General features: G+C 68.3%; 3 protein-coding genes across 5 annotated transcripts; 1 reads left to right on the top strand and 2 right to left on the bottom strand.

Moving 5' to 3' along the window:
- Positions 1 to 1,477: 1,477 nt before the first annotated feature.
- On the bottom strand, positions 1,478 to 9,088 carry CHRD (chordin; the record flags this gene model as incomplete). The annotated part of the gene is made up of 23 exons (XM_082319221.1): positions 1,478 to 1,699; positions 1,865 to 1,958; positions 2,128 to 2,282; positions 2,435 to 2,537; positions 2,712 to 2,815; positions 2,907 to 2,963; positions 3,085 to 3,178; positions 3,261 to 3,461; positions 3,680 to 3,793; positions 3,879 to 4,120; positions 4,207 to 4,363; positions 4,451 to 4,567; positions 4,652 to 4,758; positions 4,850 to 4,997; positions 5,086 to 5,168; positions 5,652 to 5,792; positions 5,867 to 6,008; positions 6,111 to 6,207; positions 7,096 to 7,213; positions 7,294 to 7,440; positions 7,822 to 7,948; positions 8,491 to 8,594; positions 8,959 to 9,088. The coding sequence occupies 23 exons, from the start codon at positions 9,086 to 9,088 to the stop codon at positions 1,632 to 1,634; spliced, it is 2,850 nt and encodes a 949-aa protein (XP_082175347.1). The 3' UTR covers positions 1,478 to 1,631.
- A 7,395-nt stretch (positions 9,089 to 16,483) lies between these two features.
- Positions 16,484 to 18,398, top strand: THPO (thrombopoietin; the record flags this gene model as incomplete). The annotated part of the gene is made up of 5 exons (XM_082319037.1): positions 16,484 to 16,610; positions 17,430 to 17,557; positions 17,645 to 17,731; positions 17,946 to 18,110; positions 18,216 to 18,398. Exons 1-5 carry the CDS (start codon positions 16,571 to 16,573, stop codon positions 18,396 to 18,398), a joined length of 603 nt encoding a protein of 200 aa, XP_082175163.1. The 5' UTR covers positions 16,484 to 16,570.
- A 612-nt stretch (positions 18,399 to 19,010) lies between these two features.
- Positions 19,011 to 21,404, bottom strand: POLR2H (RNA polymerase II, I and III subunit H). 3 transcript variants are annotated; one of them, XM_082319372.1, is made up of 5 exons: positions 21,273 to 21,404; positions 20,709 to 20,792; positions 19,885 to 19,978; positions 19,652 to 19,735; positions 19,011 to 19,525 (listed from the first exon to the last, which is right to left on the bottom strand). In XM_082319372.1, exons 1-5 carry the CDS (start codon positions 21,343 to 21,345, stop codon positions 19,408 to 19,410), a joined length of 453 nt encoding a protein of 150 aa, XP_082175498.1. In that variant the 5' UTR covers positions 21,346 to 21,404; the 3' UTR covers positions 19,011 to 19,407. The 3 variants fall into 3 exon arrangements, with proteins under 3 accessions (XP_082175498.1, XP_082175499.1, XP_082175500.1); XM_082319373.1 differs by lacking the exon at positions 19,652 to 19,735; XM_082319374.1 differs by lacking the exons at positions 19,652 to 19,735; positions 19,885 to 19,978.
- Positions 21,405 to 21,711: the final 307 nt, after the last annotated feature.

Genomic DNA, 21,711 nt, shown 5'->3' with positions numbered 1-21,711 from the left:
TGGGCTGGGGGCTGGGATATGCCCTGCGCCAGCCCGGGAGGGTTCATTGCCGGACACGAACCGGTTTGCGGCAGAAAGGTGATAAAATGGGCTGCCCGCTCATTGTGTCCCCAGGCACGGAGCTCCCTCCTCGCTCGTCAGCTCCTGGCACTGCCCCGCGGTAGCCGGGACACTCATCCGGAGGGACAGCCCCATGCCAGGACGCAACCTCTGCCTGCTGCCACCAGTGTGCCCGGCTGTGGGCCACCAGCACACTGCAAGGCCACCACGGGTGCTGCCACCCTGCTGGCACAGGCACCCGTGTGGCCATGGGCATGCACGGGGCAGGACACCCGGTTCAGCACCCAGGGCTCTGTGCCAGTCCGGTATGCCCCAGTGCCATCCTCCTATTGCCCTACCACTACCCCAGTGTCACCTCTGGTGCAGTCCCAGTATAGGCTAACACTGTCCCTCTATGGCGGCGTTGCTGTGCCAGCATGCCTCAGTGCTGTCCCAGTAGAGCCCAGCGTTACTTTCCCTACAGCTCTGGCACTGTTCCAGTATAGCTCTGGTACCGTCCCAGTGTATCCCAGCACAGCACAGTCATATCCCCAGAGGTGCCCCAGTCCCCCACACTGGGGGGACATTGCCCCCACCAAAGTGGAGAGGGCTCCCATGGGCCCTGTGGGGCCTTATTCCAGTACAGCTGTACTGGGGTGAGTGGGCGAGCACTGCCCCAGAGCATGTGCCGCGGTCTGCCCTGGCACCAGTATGGGTGGCTGTGTGGCACACCCAACCCCGGGCACTCGGCTTGCTGTGGGCGCTGCGGGCAGGCGCCTCCGTGGGCGGCAGCTGGCTTGGGGCCCCGGGCTGGGCTCTTTGTGCCACTGCAGAGGTGCAGGGGACAGAGCCCTGCTGTCCCTGTGCCAGCAGGCACCGTCGCCAGGCGCTGCATCTGCAGCCCCCGCCGTGGGCACAGGCAGGGCTGGCATCGCGGCCTTGGCCATGGGTGCTGGACCCTGCTCTGGTCCTGCCCAGTGCCACCCTACAAGCACCACCCCACAGCCTGGCACTGGCTCCCAGGGCTCCTGCCCCCCAGACACTCCCCCCCAGCATATGCAACCCCAAACCCAGCAAGGCCAGGGCTTGCAAATCCCACCGGAGCCCAGTGTGAGATGCAGGGGCACAGCCCTGCACCTGCTGCTGCTAGGAAGAGGCAGGGAGCCGGGTGGGCAATATCTCTGGTTTTAATAAATACAGCTGGACCCCCGTCCACAGGCACCATAAATTATGTGATGAGCCCGGCTGAGCCAGGGCAGGCACAGCGAGACGGGGGCCGGAGGGATTTTACACTATGTACAAGGTGGGCACGATGCCTGCTGCGCCCGCTGGCCAGGGGGGCTCGGAGGGGGAGGGCAGCAGGTGCCCCAGCCTCCGCCAGCCCAGCCGCTGCCCGCTGGCAGGAGCGGGCAGGGCAGCCCCGGCATTGCGGCTGTGCTGGGACGGGGTGCCCAGGCTGGGCGCCTGGCCGCGTTCACCCCGCCGTGCTCCTCTGTGCCCCCCGCCCTGCACGGGGGCGATGGGCGGCAGGGACCCCCCACAGCCACCCAGCCTCGCTGCGCACTCGTCCCGCTCCAGGCAGCAGTCACTGCTCAGCGGCTCCATGCCTCCGCCCTGGCATCGTGGACCTTCTCCCGCGCATCTGGGGGGGCATCCGGGGCTGCGGAGGGGGGAAAGCGGGGCTGAGAGATGGGCATGGCGGTTGCCAGGAGGGCACTTGGGTTGGTCCCAGCCCTGGCTCAGCACCCAGGGGGGCCGGGGAGGTGCACGGGCCACCGCAGGGTGTTTGGGGGAGCAGTGCCTACGTGTGAGCACTCGCACTCACCGCGGCACTTGGCGCAGCAGGGGTTGTCCCTCCTGGCAGGGCTGGCGCAAGCGGCCGGCGGGCACTCCTGGCGCTGGCAGTGCGTCTCCCCTGACTGCGGGGCAGAAAGAGGGGCTGAGCGCAGGGGCTGGTGGCTTCTCAGGGCATGACGGGTCCCTGGGGTGACACCCCAGGCTGCTCTCCCACCTGTCCCCGAAGCACTGGGGACTGGCAGAGGGGCACCTCTCCTTCCCCTGGTGCGGTCTGAGGCCTGGCACACTCACCACACACCAGCACAGGATACACTTCATTTCTCCAAAGGGGGGCACAGAGGGATGCCAGCTCTCATTGTTGAGGTACCAGCGGCGCCCGAAGCGGCATGCCCGCGGCCCGTCTGCCTGCATGGTGTCAGCCAGCTCGGGGATGCTCTTCTCTGGGGCTGCAGGAAAGGGCACTGGGAGTGGGCACACACACGGCGGGGGCATGCACATAGCAGGGGCACACCGTGGCATCGCCAGCAGTGGCATGGGGAGGTGCAGGGGCTGTGCTGGGCGTGTGGGGAGAGCCGAGGGCAGGAGGGGGTGTAGGTACCTGGGCATTGCTTGCAGCAGTCGGAGGGGCTGGCGCGCACAGGGTTGGCACAGGTGAGCCGCGGGCACTGCACCTTCTCACAGTGCACTTCGCCCGTGGTGCCCTGCGGGGAGAGCGGGGGGCTCACGGAGGGCACGGGGCACTCGGTACAAGGCACGCACCCCCCTCCCTGGTTTGAGCCCCTGCAGCAGTGCCTGGCAGCTCACCGTGGGTGCCAGGGCAGCTCTGCTGCCGAACCAGGATGGGGGTCTGGGTGGGGAGTAGGACCCACACTCACCTTGCAGGTGCAAATGGCACATTTGATGAGGCCAAATGGGGGCACGACAGGGTGCCAGCGGGTGCCAGAGCCTCGCCATGTCTTGTCCCCATCGAAGTAGCAGCCTGGGAGAGGAAGAGGAGGTGGGCACAGTGGGGGTGCCGGGGAGGCCGGGGGGCAGAGCTGCCCACTCCGCCTGTGCCCGCTGGGACTCACCCTCGCTACTGTCCCGTGCCCGCTCCAGCTTCAGCTCCTCCTGCCCCATCTTCTTTTCTGCAAGGAAGAGGAAGCCATGAGTGGGTGCAGAGGCTCAGAGAGGGACTCCCCCCACACCTTGTACCCATAGGGAACACCCTGCTCCCCCAGCCCCCTGCCTGGGACCGCCCCCAGGTACCTTCGCAGATGGGGCAGCACAGCTCCTCGGGGTGCACCTGGCGGGTACAGTTGAGGGGCTGGCACAGGATGGGGTCACAGATCACCGTGCGCTTCTGGGGGCAGCAGGTATGGGGTTCATTACAGAGGGCATGGCTGATGGGTGCTGCCCCCCAGTTTGTACCCCTTGGCATGTACCTGGCAGCTGCAGATGGAGCACTTCTTGTCATAGTCGGGTGCCCAGCGGGTGCCATGCTCCCGGTGCTGCCCCTCAAAGAAGCAGGAGTTGGGGTCCTTCTTCAGCTGCTCCAGGTCCCTGGTCTTGGCACCCTCTGAGAGCTCGGACTCCCCCGGGGCCAGGCGGGTCCCTCCTGCATGGCACCGGTTGGGGATGTGCACCTGGATGGGGGCATGGAGCAGGAGGGTTGGCACCGCCGACGGACCCTGCTTCCCATGCCGATACCCGGCTGCCCTCCATGGTCAGGGCTGGTGGAGGAAGCACCCACAACCACAGTACACACCACGCCGGGCTGCCAGGACCGTGCCACTGTCCCCTTCCCACCCCGCTCTGGGCAGTGTCACCTGGCTGGAGACCCTGGGCAGTGGTGGGGACCTACCCGTCCGCGCATCTCCCCATGGGGGTGGGCTTTGGTGCTGACTTGCAGGAAAGCAGTGCCCTGGGCCAGGTGCTGCAGCAGGTCGGCGTCTAGGTCCTTCACCACCCCCTGAGCCTGTCGGGGCACGAGGAGCACCGGTGGGGGCATGAGGAATGGCCCCATCCCGCTGTGGGGTGCCCCGACGGGGTGCCCGCCTCACCTCGGTGCTGTAGAAACCCTTGAGCAGGCGCTTGTGCTGGTGAGGACGGGCGCCCATCTCGCCCAGCTCAGCCACCCCATGGAGGTGGGCGCTGACGGTGCCGTCGGCCGGGCGGCCTAGCCCCGCCACCGAGATCTCGTAGTGCAGGTGGCAGTGCTCGTCCAGCGAGAGCCAGGCGTGCCCCCCGGCACCGCTGCCCACCGGGGGGGACACCAGCTGCCCCGCCAGCGCCACGGGCATCTCTGCGCACAGACAGGGGCCATGGGAGGTGGCAGGTGAGGGGGCTGCCCCACCGCCCCCGCCACCACCCCTGGTGCCCCCCAGGTACCTGTGTAGCGGGCAAGCAGCCCGCTGTAGGGCAGGGAGATGACCTGGCCCCGCAGCTCGCCCTCCACCCAGTCCTTGGTGGCCACATTGAGGAAGAGCTCGTTCTGCAGCAGCATGTGGGCATCACGGGCGCTGGGGCTCTGCCAGATGCCCTGGGCCTGTCGCCAGCGGGAGACTATGTGGGTTGGGATGGGGACTTGCTGAAGGTCCCCGTGCCATCCCCCCTAGTGCCACCCAGCACTCACCAGCCCGTCCTTGTAGCTGGGTGTCATGTCGAACAAGATGTTCCTCTTGCTCTTCCGCCGGGGTTTGGTCTCCAGCGTGACGCCCACCACCTCGCTGGCAGTGCCCACCACCTGCACCTGTGGGAAGGGTGCCGAGGGGCAGCGCTGGAGGGAGAGACACCCTTGGGACCCCCAGGAGGGAGACGGGTGTCCCCCGCTTACCTGGTACTCCAGGGTGCCATTCTCGTGAAGTGCCAGCTTGGCCGAGCCCACAGCCCCCGTCTTGGTTGGCAGCAAGGCATCTGCTCCGCACAGCACGCTTTGGATGGCTTCAGCCCGGTGAGAGAGGTGGGGTGTGAGGTTGGCATGGGGGGGCACAGCCACCCCCTCTGCACCCCAGGGTGCCCGCCCCGTGCTCACTGTCACAGCTGCGGCGGGTGGTGATGGTGCCCGCCAGCTGGCGTGCGTGCCGGCCCTCCGTTTCGGCCATGATGCGGAGCTGCCCCTGCACCAGCCACTGCAGCTCGCGGGCAGACAGGTCGCTCAGCACCTCCGCGAAGTCAGGGTCCTGCCGGGGGGGGCACGGTGCCACGGCTCAGCCCTGGCATGGCGGGCACTGCGGCTGCTGGGGCACGTGGGGGAACAGACGGCTTTACCTCCACGGTGATGTTGGCATGGACCTCCCGCAGCGTCTGGCCCTGGTGCAGGATGCGGACCCGCAGTGGGACCCAGGGGGATTCTGGCCATGGCAGAGGGGGTTGGACCCGCTGGACCAGGGGCCTGCGGCCACTGTCCCTCTGCCCCCCAAACCCACCCCTCTGTGCCCACCACCCCCAAACTCCTCCACCCGATCCCCCACTTTCTTGCCAGCTGCCTGTCCTGTTCTGCATGCCTGGACTCCTGCACACACCATGACCCCCACTGTTCCCCCCTGCATCCCCAAATCCTTGCAAAACCCACATCCCAAACCCATCCTTCAGCACACCGACCCCCACACCCCATACGCAGTCCAGCACCCCCTGGCCCCACCCTCCCCCCCCCATGCACACCCCAACTCATGCACCAACCCTTATGCGCACCTCAACACCCCCCCCCCCCCATGCACAGCCCCTGTATCCACCCTGACCCCACAGATGCCAACCCAAGCCATGCACCTCCCTCAGCCCCACGCAGCGCCCCCAGGCAGGGCCAGGCCCCATGGGGTGCCCGTGCCCACCCTCACCCCCAGCGCCAGGCTCCAGCAGCCCCCGGGCCATGAGGATGAAGTGCAGGTTGTTCTCGGTGTCGCTCAGTGTCAGCATGGCCATGCCCCCAGCGCCCAGGTGCGTGGGGTCCGATGAGGTCAGGATGGCACCGAACGTTTCTGTGCGGGGAGAGGGGGTGTGCGGGGCATCCCGGTGCGCACCCACGGGGTGGGCACGTGGGAGACGGACTTACCTGCGAAGAGCGCCCGGTGCTTGAGGATGTGCCCGTGGACCTCTCCGGAGGGCTGTGCCCGGGTGACGAGGGACACGCGGAGCTGCTCCCCCCGCAGCAGCTGGATGTTGGCCTTGGACACCGTCCTCCACATCCCGCAGAGCTGTGGGTGAGGGCAGGGCTGGGCAGGGGCTGGGGGGCACCGCATGCCCGGGCAGGGAGAGGAAGGGGCACCGTGCCCCCCTGCCCTCCCGCCCCCTCTCACCATGCCATCCTCAGGGGCAGCGCTCTTCTGCACAGGGTGTTCAAACAGCACGTTGCCCTCGGGGTCGCTGAAACGCACCCGGCTCGGCCGACCCAGCCTGCGGGCACCCAGGGGATGAGCAAGGACCCCCCGCCCGGCCCCCCCTCCCCTGGCACCACCCTCGCTCAGCACTGGGCACAGGGGTGCGTCAGGGAGGGCACATGGGGGTCGCCCAGCGATTTGGGGTGGATGAGAGAAGGATGACATCCCCCTGGGGTGCCAAGCGCCATGGTCTGCCCGCCCATGCCTGGGCTGGCCCAACGCTGCCGTCCCGCTGGGTGCCAGCTCGGCATGGGTCCCCTGGGCTCCCCTGCCCCAGCACCGTGCCAAACCGGCACCGAGCAGGAGGGGGGTCCCCGCTGGGAAAGGAGGCAGGGCAGGACCCGCCGGGAGCCGAGCGCTCGGGCCCGGCTGTAAATTAGGAGCATTTTCGGCTCCGTTTGGCTCCCCCGGTCGGAGCTGGAAATTAGTCACCACTTTACTATGCAAAGGGGCCTGGAAGCAAGGAAGAGCAGAAGAAACCGGAGCGGGAAGGAGGGAGGGAGAGGAGAGGCTCTGCTGCCGGAGGGCATCCGGGGAGGGCACGGCGAGGATGGGGGACCCTGGCAGCAGCGCCCCGGCGGTGCCTGCCTGCAGAGCCGGCGGGGTGGCACGGCGCCTCTGCCCCGCTGCACCCGTGTCCTCGGCAGAGCCCTGGAGCCATTCCCGTTTGTTCCCGCTCCAAACCCGGAGGCCGGGCCGGTGCTGCGGGTGTGCCAAAATCCTGGCTGCTCGCCCGGGCTGGACCCCCAGCACATCACCCCCCCAAAGCTCTTGCCCTGCTAATGCAAGGCTGTGGCACCGCAGGGGGATGTTGAAAGGGAAACTGAGGCACAAGCACTGTTGCATCCCCCCCTTTTCCAGGGGGATGCCCGCTGTGCCAGCCTGGGCAGGGGGCAGGACTCACCGCTCATAGCTGATGGAGAAGAGCAGGTAGGAGCGCAGCAGGGTGAAGCGAGCCTTGGCCACCGCGCTGGATGTGGGGTGCCACGGCTCCGGGCCACTTGTCAGCAAGGCCACGAACTCTGGGGAGGGGATGCCGAGGATGGTGGGGAGCACAGGGGTTGCCCCGCAGTGCTGCTGCCCACCTGGGCGGGCGGCTCACCTGTGCGGGCATCGTCACGGACCAGCCCCTCGGAGCTGAGGTACGAGCGGTCGTTGTAGGGCTTGTCCAGGTCATCCTCCTTGTCCTGGAAGTACTCAAAGGTGTCGAAGGGGGGTGCAGGGCTCTTCTCCGGGGGGCCTGGCAAGGCTGGCATGGGGTGGGCACAGGGGGAGACCATTGCACCAGGCTGCTTGTGCCAAAGAGCTTGGGGTGGGGGGCAATAATAAATCCCCCCTCCCGAGGCAGACCGAGATGTGCCCTGTGAATCACTGTGGGGCTCTGCGCTGGGGTGCGGGGGGCATGCTGGGCACAGGCAGGATATTTAGCCCTGTGCACCCTCTCTGCACCCCTCCCAGGGTGGCTGGGGACCGCTGTGCCCATCAGGGCACCCCAAGGGCACTGGGAACCTCTATAACAAAGCAAGCAGCCCTTTTTGGGGGTGTGTGCGCAGTGCCCCCTTTCCCATGCCCACGGGGGACCCTGTGGGTGCAGGGGGGCTCCCCGCAGGGAGGCACCCGCTGGCCTCACCTTTGGGGCAGGTATGGCAGCAGTGCCCCGGCAGCAGCGTGGCCCGGGGGCAGGCGGGCACGGGGCAGTCCTGCTTCATGTTCTTGCAGTTCACTTTCCCTGCTGGCTTCCCTCGGCGGTTCCTCTGCTGCGGGGTGGCAGGGGCAAAAGCCTGAGAGAGCCGTGTCAAGGTGCGCAAGCCGTGCCAAGGTGTGCCCCCCGGCACAGCCTGGCTCCCCCCATCCCAGCCCATCTGGAGCCCCCGGGGAAAGCCCGGACACCTTTCGCAGCCCCCAGCTGCCTGTACGGCAGCCAAGCCCGGGCCCCCTCCCCACGGCCCCCAGCCCCCTGCCCAGCTGTGCGCGGCCCCGCCAGCCCCGGCCTCGGGGGGCTGCTCGGAGGGAGGGAGGGGGCCAGGGGCCATCCCCGAGGAGGAAGAGGAGGAGGAGGAATGAAGCCTGATCCTTTAAATCCCCCTTCTCCTCCCCACTGCCGCGGTGCGGGGGGGGGACATCCAGGTGTCCGGATGGCTGGAGGGACCCCCACTCCCCTTTTCCATGGGGGTGTGTGTATTGAATGAAAGGATCGATCTCCCCCCCGCCAGTCCCCTCCCCAGCAGGGCCGGATCCTGGGGGATCTCCCGGGGGAAGGGGGGGTCCCGGGGCCGGGGGGGGGCGCGGGGGCACTTACCGGTTCGCAGTGGCAGATCACGCAGCGCATGACCCCAAAGGGCTCCCCCAGGTCCGGGTGCCATGTCTCCTCCAGGGCATAGAAGTGCCCCCCGAAAGCGCAGCCTGCGGAGACACCCCCCCCATCCCACCCACCACCACCGCCACCCCCGGTTACCTCCGGGCCGCGGGCACCCCCCTGCCGCAGCCCCGGACAGCGGCCGCCACCGCCCCGTCGCCCGCTGGGCACGGCGGCCGGTCCCGGTGCTGGTCCCGGTCCCGGTGCTGGTCCCGGTCCCGGCCGGCCGGGGGGTGCAAGAAAAGACGGGGGGGGGGGGGGGGCGTGTGTGCGTGCAGGCATGCGGTGCACGGACGGGGGTGCGGGTGGCAGGGAGGGGGGCGCACGACTCGGGGGTGCGGCAGCGGCTTGTATAGGACAGGGGGTGCCCGGAGCGGGGGGGTACGGGGGAAGGAAAGGGGGGGCTCCTACCTGCCGCCCCCCCGGGGGGCAGCGGGTCCGTGTCGGGCCGGATGGGCAGGGCGAGCTTGGGGCGGGCGGCGCGGCCGGGCAGGAGCAGGGCGAGCAGCAGCAGCAGGAGCAGCAGCAGGGCGGCGCGCATGGTGCCGGCCGGCCGGGGCAGGCAGGCGGCCGGGGGCGGGGAGGGGGGGCCGGGCGCTGCCTGTCGCTGCCGCCGCCTCTGCCCGACCGCCGGCTCCGGCTCCGCTTTATAGGCGGCGGCATGGGCAAGCGGGAGCTGCGAGCCCTGTGCAAACAAAGGGCCCGCTAATGAGGCGCAGGCAGCGGCAGGCCGGGGGGGGGGGGGGGGGACGCGCCCCCGCCGAGCCCCGACCGAGCCCCCCCTCCCCGGGCCCCGGCCCTGCCGCCCCCGCCGGGCACGGAGCGTCCTGCGGCACCCCGGGGCACGCAGCTGCCCCGCCGGGCACGGGGTACCCCCGGGCTCGGGGTGTCCCCCCATCCATTGCCCCCCCCCCCCCCCCCGGCATGGGGTACCCCTGGGGGTAGAGCATCCCCACTCACATGGCAGCCCCAGGGCATGGGGCACCCCCAGGGGCTGGGCATCCTGGGGACACCCCCCCTCCGATCCACACAACACCCAGCGGGACATAGGGCACTGTGGAGACACTGCCACCACCATCCACACCCCTTCCACAGAGCTTGGGGTGCTCCTGGGCACTGGACATCCCCATCCACATGCCCCCCCCTCCCCCCCCAGGACATGAGCCCCCCACATAAACCCCCTTGGGAATAAGGCATTTGCAGGGCACCCCCATTCAAATGCCCCCCTCCTCAATCCATATGCTCTCCCCTGGCATGGGGCATCTTGGGGACTCTCCATCCACACAGCCCACCTTCAAGCATGAGCCCTCCCAGGGCTCCTTGGGCCCACCCAGGCACAGGACATCTTGGGGACTCCTCCATCCACTCAGCCCCCTCCCAGGCCGCTTGGCACCCCAGGACACGGGGCACTGCAGGGCACCGTCCATCCACACAGTCCCCTGTGGCAAATGGACCTCCTGCAGACCTCTCCCCCGCAGCCAGCCTCTCCCCAGGACATACAGATCCTCCATCCACTCAGCACCCCTGAGCATGGGCCCCCAAAGCATGCCCCCCCCCCAAATCCACACTGCGCTCTACAAAAAGTCGCACACACCCCACAACTTGTGCCCTCGACATCGCCAAATGCCTCTGGCTGCTGCCCACCCTGGGCAGAGGAAGCCTCCAGAGTGGGACCCCGGGCTCCTGCCTGCCAGTGACAGCGACTGCAGGGGGACAGGAGCCCAGATGCCTGGGTTGCCTTGCCCAGGGAGGGGAGGAGGCAGCCGTGGAGGAAGTTGAGAGAGCAGCACCCAGCACCAGTCCCACTCTTCACCCACATGTGCCCGGGCTGGCGAGGGCGGTGGCGGTGGGCAGTGAGCAGACACCATGGAAAAGCCTGGGAAGAGCATCATCCAGCTGGGGAAACTGAGGCACGCACTGCGGCGGGGGGGGCGGTGGGGAGGGGGGCCAGCGTGTGCCCCCCGTGTCCCTGCCTTGCCACCCCCACCGAGGGTGGCAGGGAGGGGTGGCGGGTGGCGGGTGCGTGGCGGGCGGGCGCCCGGGGAGGGGAAGGCGGGTGGGGAGGGGAGGAGGGGGAAGCGCAGGGCTGCCAAAATCAACTCCGGGCGGTACAAACACCCGGCCAGCTGCGCGGTGTAGCTAGGGAAACACGGCACAGCTGGAGCACAACAGGCCCCTGCCTCCCCAGAAGGCTCCTCCTGGGCCTCCCCGCGGCCCGGCGAGCGGCTGGGGGGGCTGCAGCCTACCGCCCCGTGCCCCCAATGCCAGCTCTCATGGGGTTGCCCACCCCTGGCTTGCCCATCCCATTCCCTGCCCCAGTTTGGCACATGTCCCCGTGCAGCAGGCACCCCTCCCGGGGAGGGCAGTGGGGCATGGGGGCTTGGCCGTGCCGGGGACCTGCCCCGTGGCAGGAGCTGGCACTGGTGTGAGGCAATGAGGAGCAGCCGGGCTTCCCCGGCGGGACAACCCGCTGGCATCGCCAGGGCTGGGACACTGCCAGGGCCCCGGGCATCCCCTGGGCATGGCTGTGCCCAATGCCCTGCTGTTCGCAAGCACTTTGTGCAAGCAGGGACCATGCCCAACAGCATGGACCCCCTGGCTCCATGCCCTCCCCGCTGTCCCCGGCGGTGCCACTGACCTGTCCCCTCTCCTCTCTCCCGGCGTCCCTGTTGGCCCGGGATCCGGCAGCACGGTGGGCAGGGGAGGGCTGGGGTCTGCGCGGCCGTGCCAGCGTTGCCGTGTGGTGCCCGCTGCGGCGCGGCAGCGGCCCTGGGGGACGGCGGGACATGAGTGGGGCCGAGCAGGGAGGAGGCGGGCGATGGCTCCCGGCCGCCCTGCCGGTGCCAGGAATCCGATGCTGGCTCCGCGCACCCAGAGCTCGTCACAGTCTCCTGGCTCAGCCGCAGGGAAGCGGCAGGGGAAGCTCTCTCCCCTTTCCCGGGAAAAGGAAGGAGAGACAGGGAACCCGCCTCGCCACGGCCCTCGGCATGGGGGAAACTGAGGCACAGGGTGGCAGTGTGAGGGGGAGGGGGGCTGCAAGGGTGTTCTGGCACTGCCAGGCTGGGACCGGGGTGGGACGCTGGCACGGGGCCTGGCAGGGCAGAAGAGTGCTGGGCATCCCTGCCTGGGGAGGGGGCATCGCCACTGCAGTGGGGCACACGGGCAGGGAGGAAACGAATGCCCCAGCCGTGCCCCCATGCCCCAGCCGTGCCCGGGCATCCCTCATCCACAGCCCCGCCTGCCCCTGGAAATGCCAAGGCTGCCCCCAGGTGAGGGGCAGAGGGCGGCTTGCCAGCGCCTCGGGGGTCCCTGTGCTGGTGGGGAGGGGGTGGCGCCGGCCGGGGGTGGTGCTGGGAAAGGGTCCCAGTCCTGCCAGCTGCTTCCCAGCGCCCGCACATGTGTGCTGGCAGCGCCCTGCACAAAGGCGGCTCTGAGGCGCTCCGGAGCCGGGCCTGGTGCCGGCACAGCCCCAACGGGGCCGCCAGCTGTGGGCAGCTGGAGCCGCACGAGGATGGAGCCGGCCGGCTGCGGGCAGCCCTGGCCAGCCCGCCTGACACCCGCACCCCTCCGGCACCTCTACCCGGAGGTGGCGGCCCTGTGGGGTGCCATGCTGGCACAGCGTGGGCGGGACGCCCCGATGGCGCCCTCCAAAACGGCCCACAGCACCGCCGTGGCTTCGTGGGCACGTGCCCTGCCCAGTGGCGAGGGTCCCGCGGAGTGTCCCAGTGGGCTGCGGTGCCAGGGCCGGGCCGTGCCTGGCATGGGGGCATGGCGGTGGGCCCTCGCCAGCGCTCCTGCCCCACGCAGCTCCCTATTGTCTGGCCTCATTAGCCGCTGCCTGCTCGCGGCTTTGAACATGAGCCGGGCTCGGGGCGGCAGGAAGGAGCCTCTGCTCCCCAGGGATGGGGTCGAGGCAAAACCGCATGCCCCAGCCCCGCCTTCCCACCGCCTCCCGGGCACCCCGACACCCCCTCCTCGCCCCCGTGCCAGGCGTGAGCCCGGAGCCGAGAAGGCACCCCCCTCTTCAAAAAGAGCCCCCCTTGACCGATCCACTCCAGCACGGGGTACGGAGAGCCATCGGCTTCCCCAAAGCTTTGTGCCGAGTGTGGCTTGCCCCGTGACTAATCCCCCCCGGCCTTGCACACACGCGGCGGGGCGGGGGGGGGGCTGTCGTAATGGGTGGAAATATCTCATAATTCACGTTGGACACGGGGATTACAGCCGTTCCGGCAATATTTGCACAACTGGTAGGCGGCTTGCAGGGCTGGGCCGCCCCAGACGAAGGCCAGGGGGGTCTGGGGATGGAGGGGTTTTTGGGGGTGGCAGGTATGGGGAAGGGGACGCAGCCTGGGGGGGTGATGGAGCGGGGGGAAAGTGGCTGTTTTCTGTCTGTGAACACATGGATTTTATTACAGAGGGCACGATGCCGGCATGGTGGGGATGGCTGGGACTCTCACCTTCATCTCATCCTTCTGCGGTGGGCACGGCTCGGGGAGTGGGATGGAGATCCCAAAGCAGCTTCGTCTGCGAGGCCAAGCAGATCCCAGCCGTGCCCTGGGGCACCGTGCCCTCTCCCAGTGCCCCATCAACTCCATAGAGCTCCCTGCTTATAGGAACACCCAAAGGTGCTGGTGTCCCCCTGGCCCCAAACATCCTCTCCCCAAAGGCCTTGCAGGGCGACCCCAGTGGGAGGAAAGCGGGGGGCGTGTGGGGCACGGGGGGGGGGGGGGGGGGGGGCGTGTTTGGCATGGGGATTAGCAAGCTCCCAGAGCGATGGTGGTCTCCCCCCTCCCCACCGGACATGCAGGCAAATATTTGTGCCCAGACTTCGCAGGACGGCGAGAAGGAATTTCATTCTTGCGCCCACCTGCGGCTCGGCTGCCTGGCATTAACCCCTTCGCCACCCCATGGGATGGAGGGAGAGGGGCGAGGTGCCCTCCCAGCACCCCCCGTGCCCCCCATCAGGGTGGGGAGCTTGGCCGAGGAGCAGGATGGGGGAAGAAGGTACAGCAGGATCTCCCTGGATGCCAGCAGGGCCACCGGCACGAGGTGCCCTGGCACAAGGCAGTGGCTGGAGGGTTTGCCCAGGGGCATCCTCTGGGCAGCACCAGGGGCTTCGTGCCAGGGTGCCAGGCACTGTATGGCCTGCTGGGAATTGGGAAAGGTGGGGGAACCCTGCCAGCCTTCACCCCTGAGATGTGGCACCCCAGCCAAGGTGCCCTTTCGCCCAGCAGTGCCATGGTGCCTAGACATGACAGGCTGCCAGGGAGTGATCCAGGGTGTGGAGGACATGGGGAGCGGGATTTGCCCATGGATGTTTATTGGCAATTTGCAAATGTAAAAAAAGGCCCGGAGGGGGCAGAGGACACCCAGCTCCTGGGAGCTGCCCGTGCTCGGGAAGGGGTCCAGCCTGGGTAAAGGGTCCCCCCTGGCACCCCCAGAGCCCTGCTGTGCTCCTTTCCCTGGCCCTGGGGCCAGCTGGGCCCTGAGCAAACGGGGCTGTTTGCTCACGCCGGGATTAGCCGCTCTCTTTGTTCCTTTGACTTTCTCTTCCCTTTATGCCGGACCCTTTTATGGGGGCTTCAAAGGGGGCTGGGACCCCCCCCCCCTTCCCTGAAAGCCCAGGTTTGCTTCCCATGCCCCCCTCGCCTTGTGCCAACATCCCAGGGGTGACCACCAGGCACATCTGGGTGGCCAGCGGGGACAGCAGCTGTGCCACCCGCCTGTGGTCACCCCCCCGGCCCCCCCGCCGCCTGGCACGTCCGGCTGCCCTCAGCACCTTGGCGAAGTGGGTGCGAACGGCTGCCCCCCGCAGCGGGATTCCCGACACTTTGCACCCTGTAAGGAGAGGTGGGAAACTTGGCACTGGGATCTGGCCAGCTGCGCAGCCCCACGGCCCCCGCCTTGCTCCCTGCCCCCTGCCAGAGCCCCGCCTGCCTTGGCTGCAGCCCCCCATGCTCCTCTGGGGTCCCTGAGCCCCACTCGCTGCCCCACTCCCCCTCCTTCCAGGGCACGCAGCATCCCTGGATTCAGGCTGGGGGGAACGGGGTGGGCTAGCCACCGGGGCTCCCCGCCACATCCCCTTCTGCCCCCTTGGCATGGGCAGCAAGTGCTGGCATTGCCCTTTCCAGCAGAATACCAGGCTGCCCACGGGCACCGGCTCCCACTGCCCGCCAGCCTCTGGCACGGCTGAAAAGGAGCATTTTGGAGTGAAGGGACGGTTTTATGCAACTTGGGGTGCTCTGGTGCCCATTGGGGTCCAGCAGGCATCTTCCCAAGTACCAGCCACCCTCAAGTTTCCCCCGATTGGTTCATTTGCCTAATTATGAGGGCAAGCAGAGAGCGCAAGGCACCGCAGTTCTCCAGCCTGGCATCGTGAAGAGTTTTGCACCCAGGGAGGGACAGGGACCCAGGCACAGAAGGGGCTGGCGTGGGGCTGGTGGCAGGATCGGGGCCAGCGCTGGCAGAAGGGCCGAGGGTGCCGGCAGGGCACATTTGCAACTTGTCACGTCCGCAGAGACGGGGCAGGCTGCGCGGGGGAAACCCGGCGGTGTTTGACCCCGGTGCTCGCGTCTCCCGCCGCCACCAGCCGTGCCACAGGCGAATTGGGCTGCCAGCCTTGCCCTGGAGCTGCAGCACCCACCGGACCCCCTGTCTGGGCAGCCCACGACCTGCAAGGTGGGTTGCTGGGAGCCAAGCGGGGCGCGGGGTAGGCAGAGCAGGGCTGAGGTGTTTACTCTGCCTGTTGTCAGCTGGCCAGGCGCTGCCGGGAATCGCCGGCCGCGGGGATAGGGGTGGGAGCGTGCGAGAGCAGGGGTGTGAGAAGGAAACACGCGGGCTGCGGGGAGACCAGGGGCAAGAGGATGTGGTCGGGGGGGGGTCCCTCCCAAAGGGAAGCACTGGGGGGCTGCCTGGCCCTGGGGGTTATCTGAGCGTGCACCCCGACACCCGCCACGGGAACTGCGCATGTGCACACGTAGGTCTAAGGGTGCGGGGTGTGTACACGTGTGCCATACGGACGCACACATGCATGTATACACGGGTATGGGGGGGTGTACACCTGCCCCCCCCAGGCTAGAGTGCCCTGGGGGGGCTGGGTCATGGCTGTGCCAGGGCCTGGCACTGGGCAGACCCCCGGCGCTTCTCCCACCCAGGAAGAGGGTGTCCATGGGTGCTTCACCTGCCCACCCAACCAATACCCTGCTGAAACAGCCCCGGGGGCCGCACGCCAGCCAGGCCCCCGTGCTCCATCACCCTCCCCAGCTCAGAGGGGTCTCCGTGCTCTGCAGCCCCGCCAGGGATCTCCCGCGCCCTGAGTCACCTCTGGGTGACGGGTGCAGGGGTCGGAGCCCACCTCTGGGCGAGGGTCACCGGGGCTGAGATCCACCTCCGGGTGAGGATCACCAAGGACGGGGTCCAGCTCTGGGCAAGGGTCACCAGGGTTGTGGTCCACCTCTGGGAGAGGGTCACCGGGGTTGGAGCCCACCTCTGGGTGAGGGTTTTTGGTGGCCTTCGTGCCTGGCTGCCACAGGCGGGAGCAGGACCCCAGCAGGGCTGACGGTCCCGGGACTGCCCAGCGCAGGGTCACCAATGCCATCTCTTCTGCAGGTACCAGTGCCACTCTCACCCCCTGGACAGGCACAGCCGAGGCGCTGACCGCCGAGGTCCCGGTAGCCGAGCGCTCAGGCCAGGGGGCAGGTGAGCAGTCCCGGAGGGCGCCCGGGGACGCCCTTCCCGCTCCCCGAGCCAAGGGAGGAAGCGGCCGGAGGCAGGAAGCCGTCCCCCGGGCCCGGGGCCCCCGCTGCGATTTTGCTCGAAGGTCAGCGGCGACACAACAGGAAATCGCACTGCCTCACTGGGCGGCCGGGCAGGAGCCGGAGAACCGCTTCGTGCCGCCCCGGGGGTGCTCCCAGCCCCCGGCCCTCCGTCCCGGCTGGGCGGCTCGCGGGGAGCCCGCGCCACCGCCGTCCTCCATGGAAGGGGGACGGGAGCCGGGGAGCAGCCGCTGGCCCCAGGGTGGAAGATGCAGGGCCGAAGCCCCCAGCTGAGCATGGAGCTGAACAGTGAGTGCGTGGCTAAAAGGGGGGACGGGAGTGAGCAGGAAGGGGCATTGCATTGGCAGCAAGCACCGTGCCCACACAGCTGGAGCGTCCCCCACGTGGGCACCCCAAGAGATGAGCCCCACAGGTGGGCAGCAAACCCCAAGGGCAGCTCTGGTTTGGTTGGACCTGGCCACTACCAGCGTGCGAGGGCAGCCGAGCATCTCTCCATGCCCGTCCTAGAGAAGCAGGCTGTGCCGAGGGCTTTTGGGAACAGGTGTAGTGCCAAGGCAGGCAGCGAGACAGGTGGATGCACAGAGGGCCTTTGGAGAGGAGATGCCTGTTGCCAGGATGGGCAGTCACTGGGGACAGCAGCCGCCCAGCCAAGAGGTGTCTGGGGCAGCAGCGTGCCGGCGGCGCTGGGGAAGGCAGTGCCAGCAGGCCAGCCCTCGGCCAGAGCGGCGGCGAGGAGCAGACGTATGCTGCAGGATGCTGCAGGCAGGGATTCCCCGAAGCGCACGTCACGCCCGGAGCTGCTCCTGGCACAGATCTGGAGGGCCGGCCCTGGTCCACCCAGAGAGCACAGCTCTGCTCCCCGCCTGCAGCCAAGCCAAAAAACTGAGCAGAGCGGCCCCTCAGCACACACCAGCAGCACGGAAACCCCGGCTCTCCCCAGCACCCAGCCCTCCTCAGCCCCCCTAGACCCCTCTCTGCACCCCTCACCACGGGGCCACCAAGGCCACCAGCGGGCTGGGGCGAGGGTTTGCTGTTGCATGCCTGACCCTGGGCTGGAGCCGCGCAGGGAGGGCGGCAGGGTGGCCAAGGTAACCCTGTCTCCCCCAGGACTGCTCCTCCTCACATCCTTCCTCCTGCACGTGGAAGAGGGCCGTGCCAGCCCAGCGCGGCTGGTCTGCGACAGCAGACTCATCCAGAAGTACATCGGGGAGGCCAAGGACATGGAGAAGAGAGCGGTGAGGATACAGTCCCCCCCCAAAACCCAAAGCAAGGGATGGGGACAGCTCCTGGTGTCTCACCTCAGCACCTCCTCTCCCCGTTAGGGCCAGTGCCAGGCGCTGCCCGTGCTCAGCTGCCCCACGGTGCTGCCCTTGGTGGACTTCAACCTCCAGCAGTGGAAATCCAAATCGGTGAGAGGGGCTGGGAGAATGGTGCTGGCACCGGGGCGCCCACGGGGCTGGAGAAGGAGCCCCCCGGGTTGGCACAGGCACCAGGAATGCTGAACGATGCCTGTGGGCACACCTGGCAGCACAGGGGGGTGGAGGAGGACCCCATCCAGACCTAGGGTGGGCAGAGGAATAAATGGGGGCCGGGAGGCAGCCCGCTCACTGCCTGCTCCCCCAGAACGAGACCAAGCGGCGGGAGATCCTCTGCGACCTGGCGCTACTGGTGGGTGCTGTGGCAGGGGCCCAGGGCCAGGTGACCCAGGAGTGCGGGGCCAGGCAGCTGACCCAGCTTTACCAACACGCCAACTCCTTCCTCCTGCTCCTGCAGACCTTCAGCTGGGAGGTGAGACCTCCCCCACGCCAGCCAGGCCACCCCGGCGCAGCTGCCGCCTACGCTGGGCCGGGTACAGCGGCTTTGTCACCCCCCTGTCCCACTCTCGTCCCTCAGGCAGGACCCTGGGAGCCGGCCTGCTCCCCACGCTCCACGGAGCAGACCCAGGTCACCGGCATCTTCCTCACCTACCGGCAGCTGGTGCAGGGCAAGCTGCGCTTCTTCTTCCATGACCTGGCCAAGGACTTGTGCAAGGAAGGCCAGGGGGGTGGCAGAGACCCTCAGTGCGGGGCCCGGTGAGGCTGCGCACAGGGCTCAGCCCCCATCCCGCGTCAGAGCAATCCTGCCGGACGCCGAGCTGCGCTCTGGGTGCCCAGGAAGGTGCCCGCAGGGAAAGGGTTGGCTCCCGCTCCTCAAGCCTTCGGCGACCGCAGACAGCAGCTATGCCCGCGCGCCAGCGGGCACAGGCCCTGCTCCTGCCCAGGCAGGCCCCTCTACTGTGAATGCTTTACAATTAAAGAGCTATTTTTCTAAAGGGTTGCTTGCGTCCTCCTTTCCTTGCCGCTGTGGCCCCGGCAGGGGGACCGCACGCCCCCAGGGGACGTGCTCCGGGTCTCTGCCCGGTGCCCAGCTCCCTCCCGCGGCAGCCGCCAGCTCTGCAGGGCAGAAGGGCTCCCACCAGAGCCCACTCGGGGACGTGAGCTACCGCTCCTCGCCCCCTGCACCCGCCTGCCTCTCCCCAGCCCCAGCTCCGTGCCCAGAGGGGTGGCAGAGAAGACCCCCGGGCAGGTTTGGGCTGCCCGACCTTTGGGAAAGCGGTACGGGCCCCCTCTGCCCCGGCGCAGGCGTACCCGCTCCCTGCCAGCCTCATCCCTCAGCCAGCAGAGCCAGATCTAGAAAACACATCTCAGTTTAATCAAAAACGAGCCCCGCCTGCCTCAGGGTGGCTCCTTCAGAAGTGGTCCCCAGCCCCGAGGCAGAGAGGCGGCTGTCCCAGTCCAGAGCCAGGCCCATGCCTGCTTTTGAAGCGCAGGAAGGCAGAGGTGGGAAGCGACACCCAGCAGGCAGGACCGCGGAGCACCCAGCACAGTCTCCACTCGGCCACCAGGCACCTCTCTCCATGCAGGAGGGGGCTGTAGATCCCAGCAGGAGTCCGAAGAGGCCGGGATGAGGAGGGGGACTGCTCCCTCCTCCCCAGCTCCGGCAGGGCCAGGCAGCATGGATGCTCGGGCAGGATTTCAGGTCACAGGGCTCCTGTTTGCTCGCCAGCAGAACGTCTCTGGGGCAGCCCACAGAGGCAGGGGGTCTCCTAGAAGGCCAGCTTCTTCATCAGCAGGTAAACTCGAGAGTCCACTTCAAACCCGTGCAGGTTGTTTGCGTCTCCCTGCAGCCGCATGAGCAGCCCCCCGTAGGACACGTAGGCAGAGCTGGGGTGGGAGTAGAACAGCGGTGAGAGCGGGGAACCCCATGGGAGACCCAGGCGGGGATCCCGGTGCCTCCCCACCACCCCCCCGGGGCACCGCATCCCCCCGCTCCTGCCGACAGGCACTCACAGGCGCGTGGCTGCCTCCGTGGAGGTCTCATCCCCTTCAATCCTGTACACCTTGCCGTACATCACGTACTCGAACTGGTCTGCCCTGTGACGGGACAGTGGGAGCTCAGAGAAGAGTCAAAGCCGGGTGTTCCCCCAGCTGAGCGTCCTTTGGGAGAAGGCACCTCGCAGCCCCTCAGCACTTCACCTTTTCCCTCATCCACCCCTGCGTGGGTCCTGGCTGGGCCCCCGTACCTGGACGGCCTGTCGTCCGTGGGATTATACTCGCCATCATCCAGGGTGCCATCTTCGTACAAGGTGCTGGCGATGACCAGGCGGAATTTGTCCCCTGGGAGGAAAGGGCAGAGGAGAGGTGAGACGGCCAGGGGCGCAGCCAGAGCAGCAGTGGCCACCGCAGATCGGGGGGTGGTGGCAAGGAGCTGCCCTAGTGGGTTTAGCACAAAGCCCCGTCCCTGCATTCAGTCCTCCAACAGGATTGCAGGGAAAAAGGAAAAGATCACGCTGGGTCCTCCGTCTCCTCACGGACACTGGTCACCATCATGGAGGAGACCAGTCCCACCAGGACACCGCTGCTGGTGTTTCTATGGGACACAGCAAGAGATTCGTGGGGAGAGTCCCCAAGGGCTTGGCTGGGCCTGGGCAGGTACGTGAGACCCTGCAGCACCAGGTCCAGCCCTTCTGTGCTTCGTTTAGGGCAAGACTCTCTTTTTCACCCGTTTAGTATATTTAGCCACAGAAGCTCATTTCAAAGGGTCTCCCTTAAAGCTGGGCTGCCACCAGCTGAGGCAGTTTCACTAGACAGCATCTCTTGGGAACAGGCCAGAGATGAGCACAAACAAATCCCACAGTGAGACGAGGCAGAATCCAGCTCAGCCCCAGCACAGTGAGAGCGCCCAGCACCTCCTATCACCTGGGGACTGCACAGGGGCCCAAGAAAGTCTGAGACAGCTCCTTCCTTTTTCATAGCAAACTCAGCCTCCCTCCTCCGACCACCAGCATGTGCCTCTCTAACCTCACCTCACCCCAGCCCACTCTGGACTAACAGCCCGATAGCTTACCGAGGTCCACGGGATAGATCTGGATGTTCACATCCAGGATAAGGTCCATCTTGAAGGACTCGCTCTCACAGTGCAGGCGGGACACTGGGGAGAGTGGCAGAGTCAGGACGAAGGACAGAGAAGACCCCCATGGGCTGGGTGGGAGCAGGGTCCCAGGGCCAGGCTACTCCTGTCCCCACCCCGGACTGGCACCCGACCTATTCGGGGGAAGGGGTGCACAGGGCTCGGGGATGGCTGCCAAAGCCTGGGAGCAGCCTGAGGCCTGCGCGGGCAGGGAGAGGGGCACGGTGGGCTGAGAAACAGCGTGGGGGGGCCGTGGGCGCACAGGCCGGGCTGGGGAAGCGGGGCGCACCAGGGCACGGCAACACACGGCGGGGTCGGTGCCAGACGACGGCGAGGGGACGGGGCACAGGGGCCACCGCCGGCGGGAGGGGCAGAGACCGGGACAGACGGGGGTGGGTGGGGTGGGGGGTGTTGCAGCCCGGGCTGAGGGAGGACACAGGGCCCCGGCCTGAGGCACCGCAGGCCCGGGCAGGCGGGGAAGCGGCGCGGAGCCCCACTCACCGCGGTCGAACTTCTTTCCCTCGGGGTCGATGTCCTTCACGTCGAAGATGTCCTCGAAGAGGATCCCGGCCATGGCGGCGGCTCCGCGTCCCGCTCCCGCCCGGCGCCCGCCGATGACGCGACCTCACTTCCGCCGCGCGCCGCCAGGCAGGCGCCCTTCCGCCGCAGGACGGAAGTAGCCTCAGGGTGGGCGGGGCGATCGCCGCGCCTGCGCACTGCTGCCGGCCGGCGGCTGGTGTCCGCGCGGCCCTAGTGCCCGCCCGCCCCTGTCCCCCTCGGTGGGCCTGCGGGCGGGGGACGCCGCGCCGTGCCGTGCAGCGCCGAGCACCCGGGCGGCGGCGGATTCCCGGCTGCGTCAATGGGCTGGCACCCCCGGAGCAGGGGCTGGCACCCCCGGAGCAGGGGCTGGCGGGGGCACTGCGGCTGGGGGGCGCTGCGA

The sequence above is a fragment of the Platalea leucorodia genome, assembly GCF_965183815.1.
Source record: "Platalea leucorodia genome assembly, chromosome: 8".
Classification (NCBI taxonomy): Eukaryota; Metazoa; Chordata; class Aves; order Pelecaniformes; family Threskiornithidae; genus Platalea; species Platalea leucorodia.
This window is presented reverse-complemented; position numbering and strand designations above follow the sequence as displayed.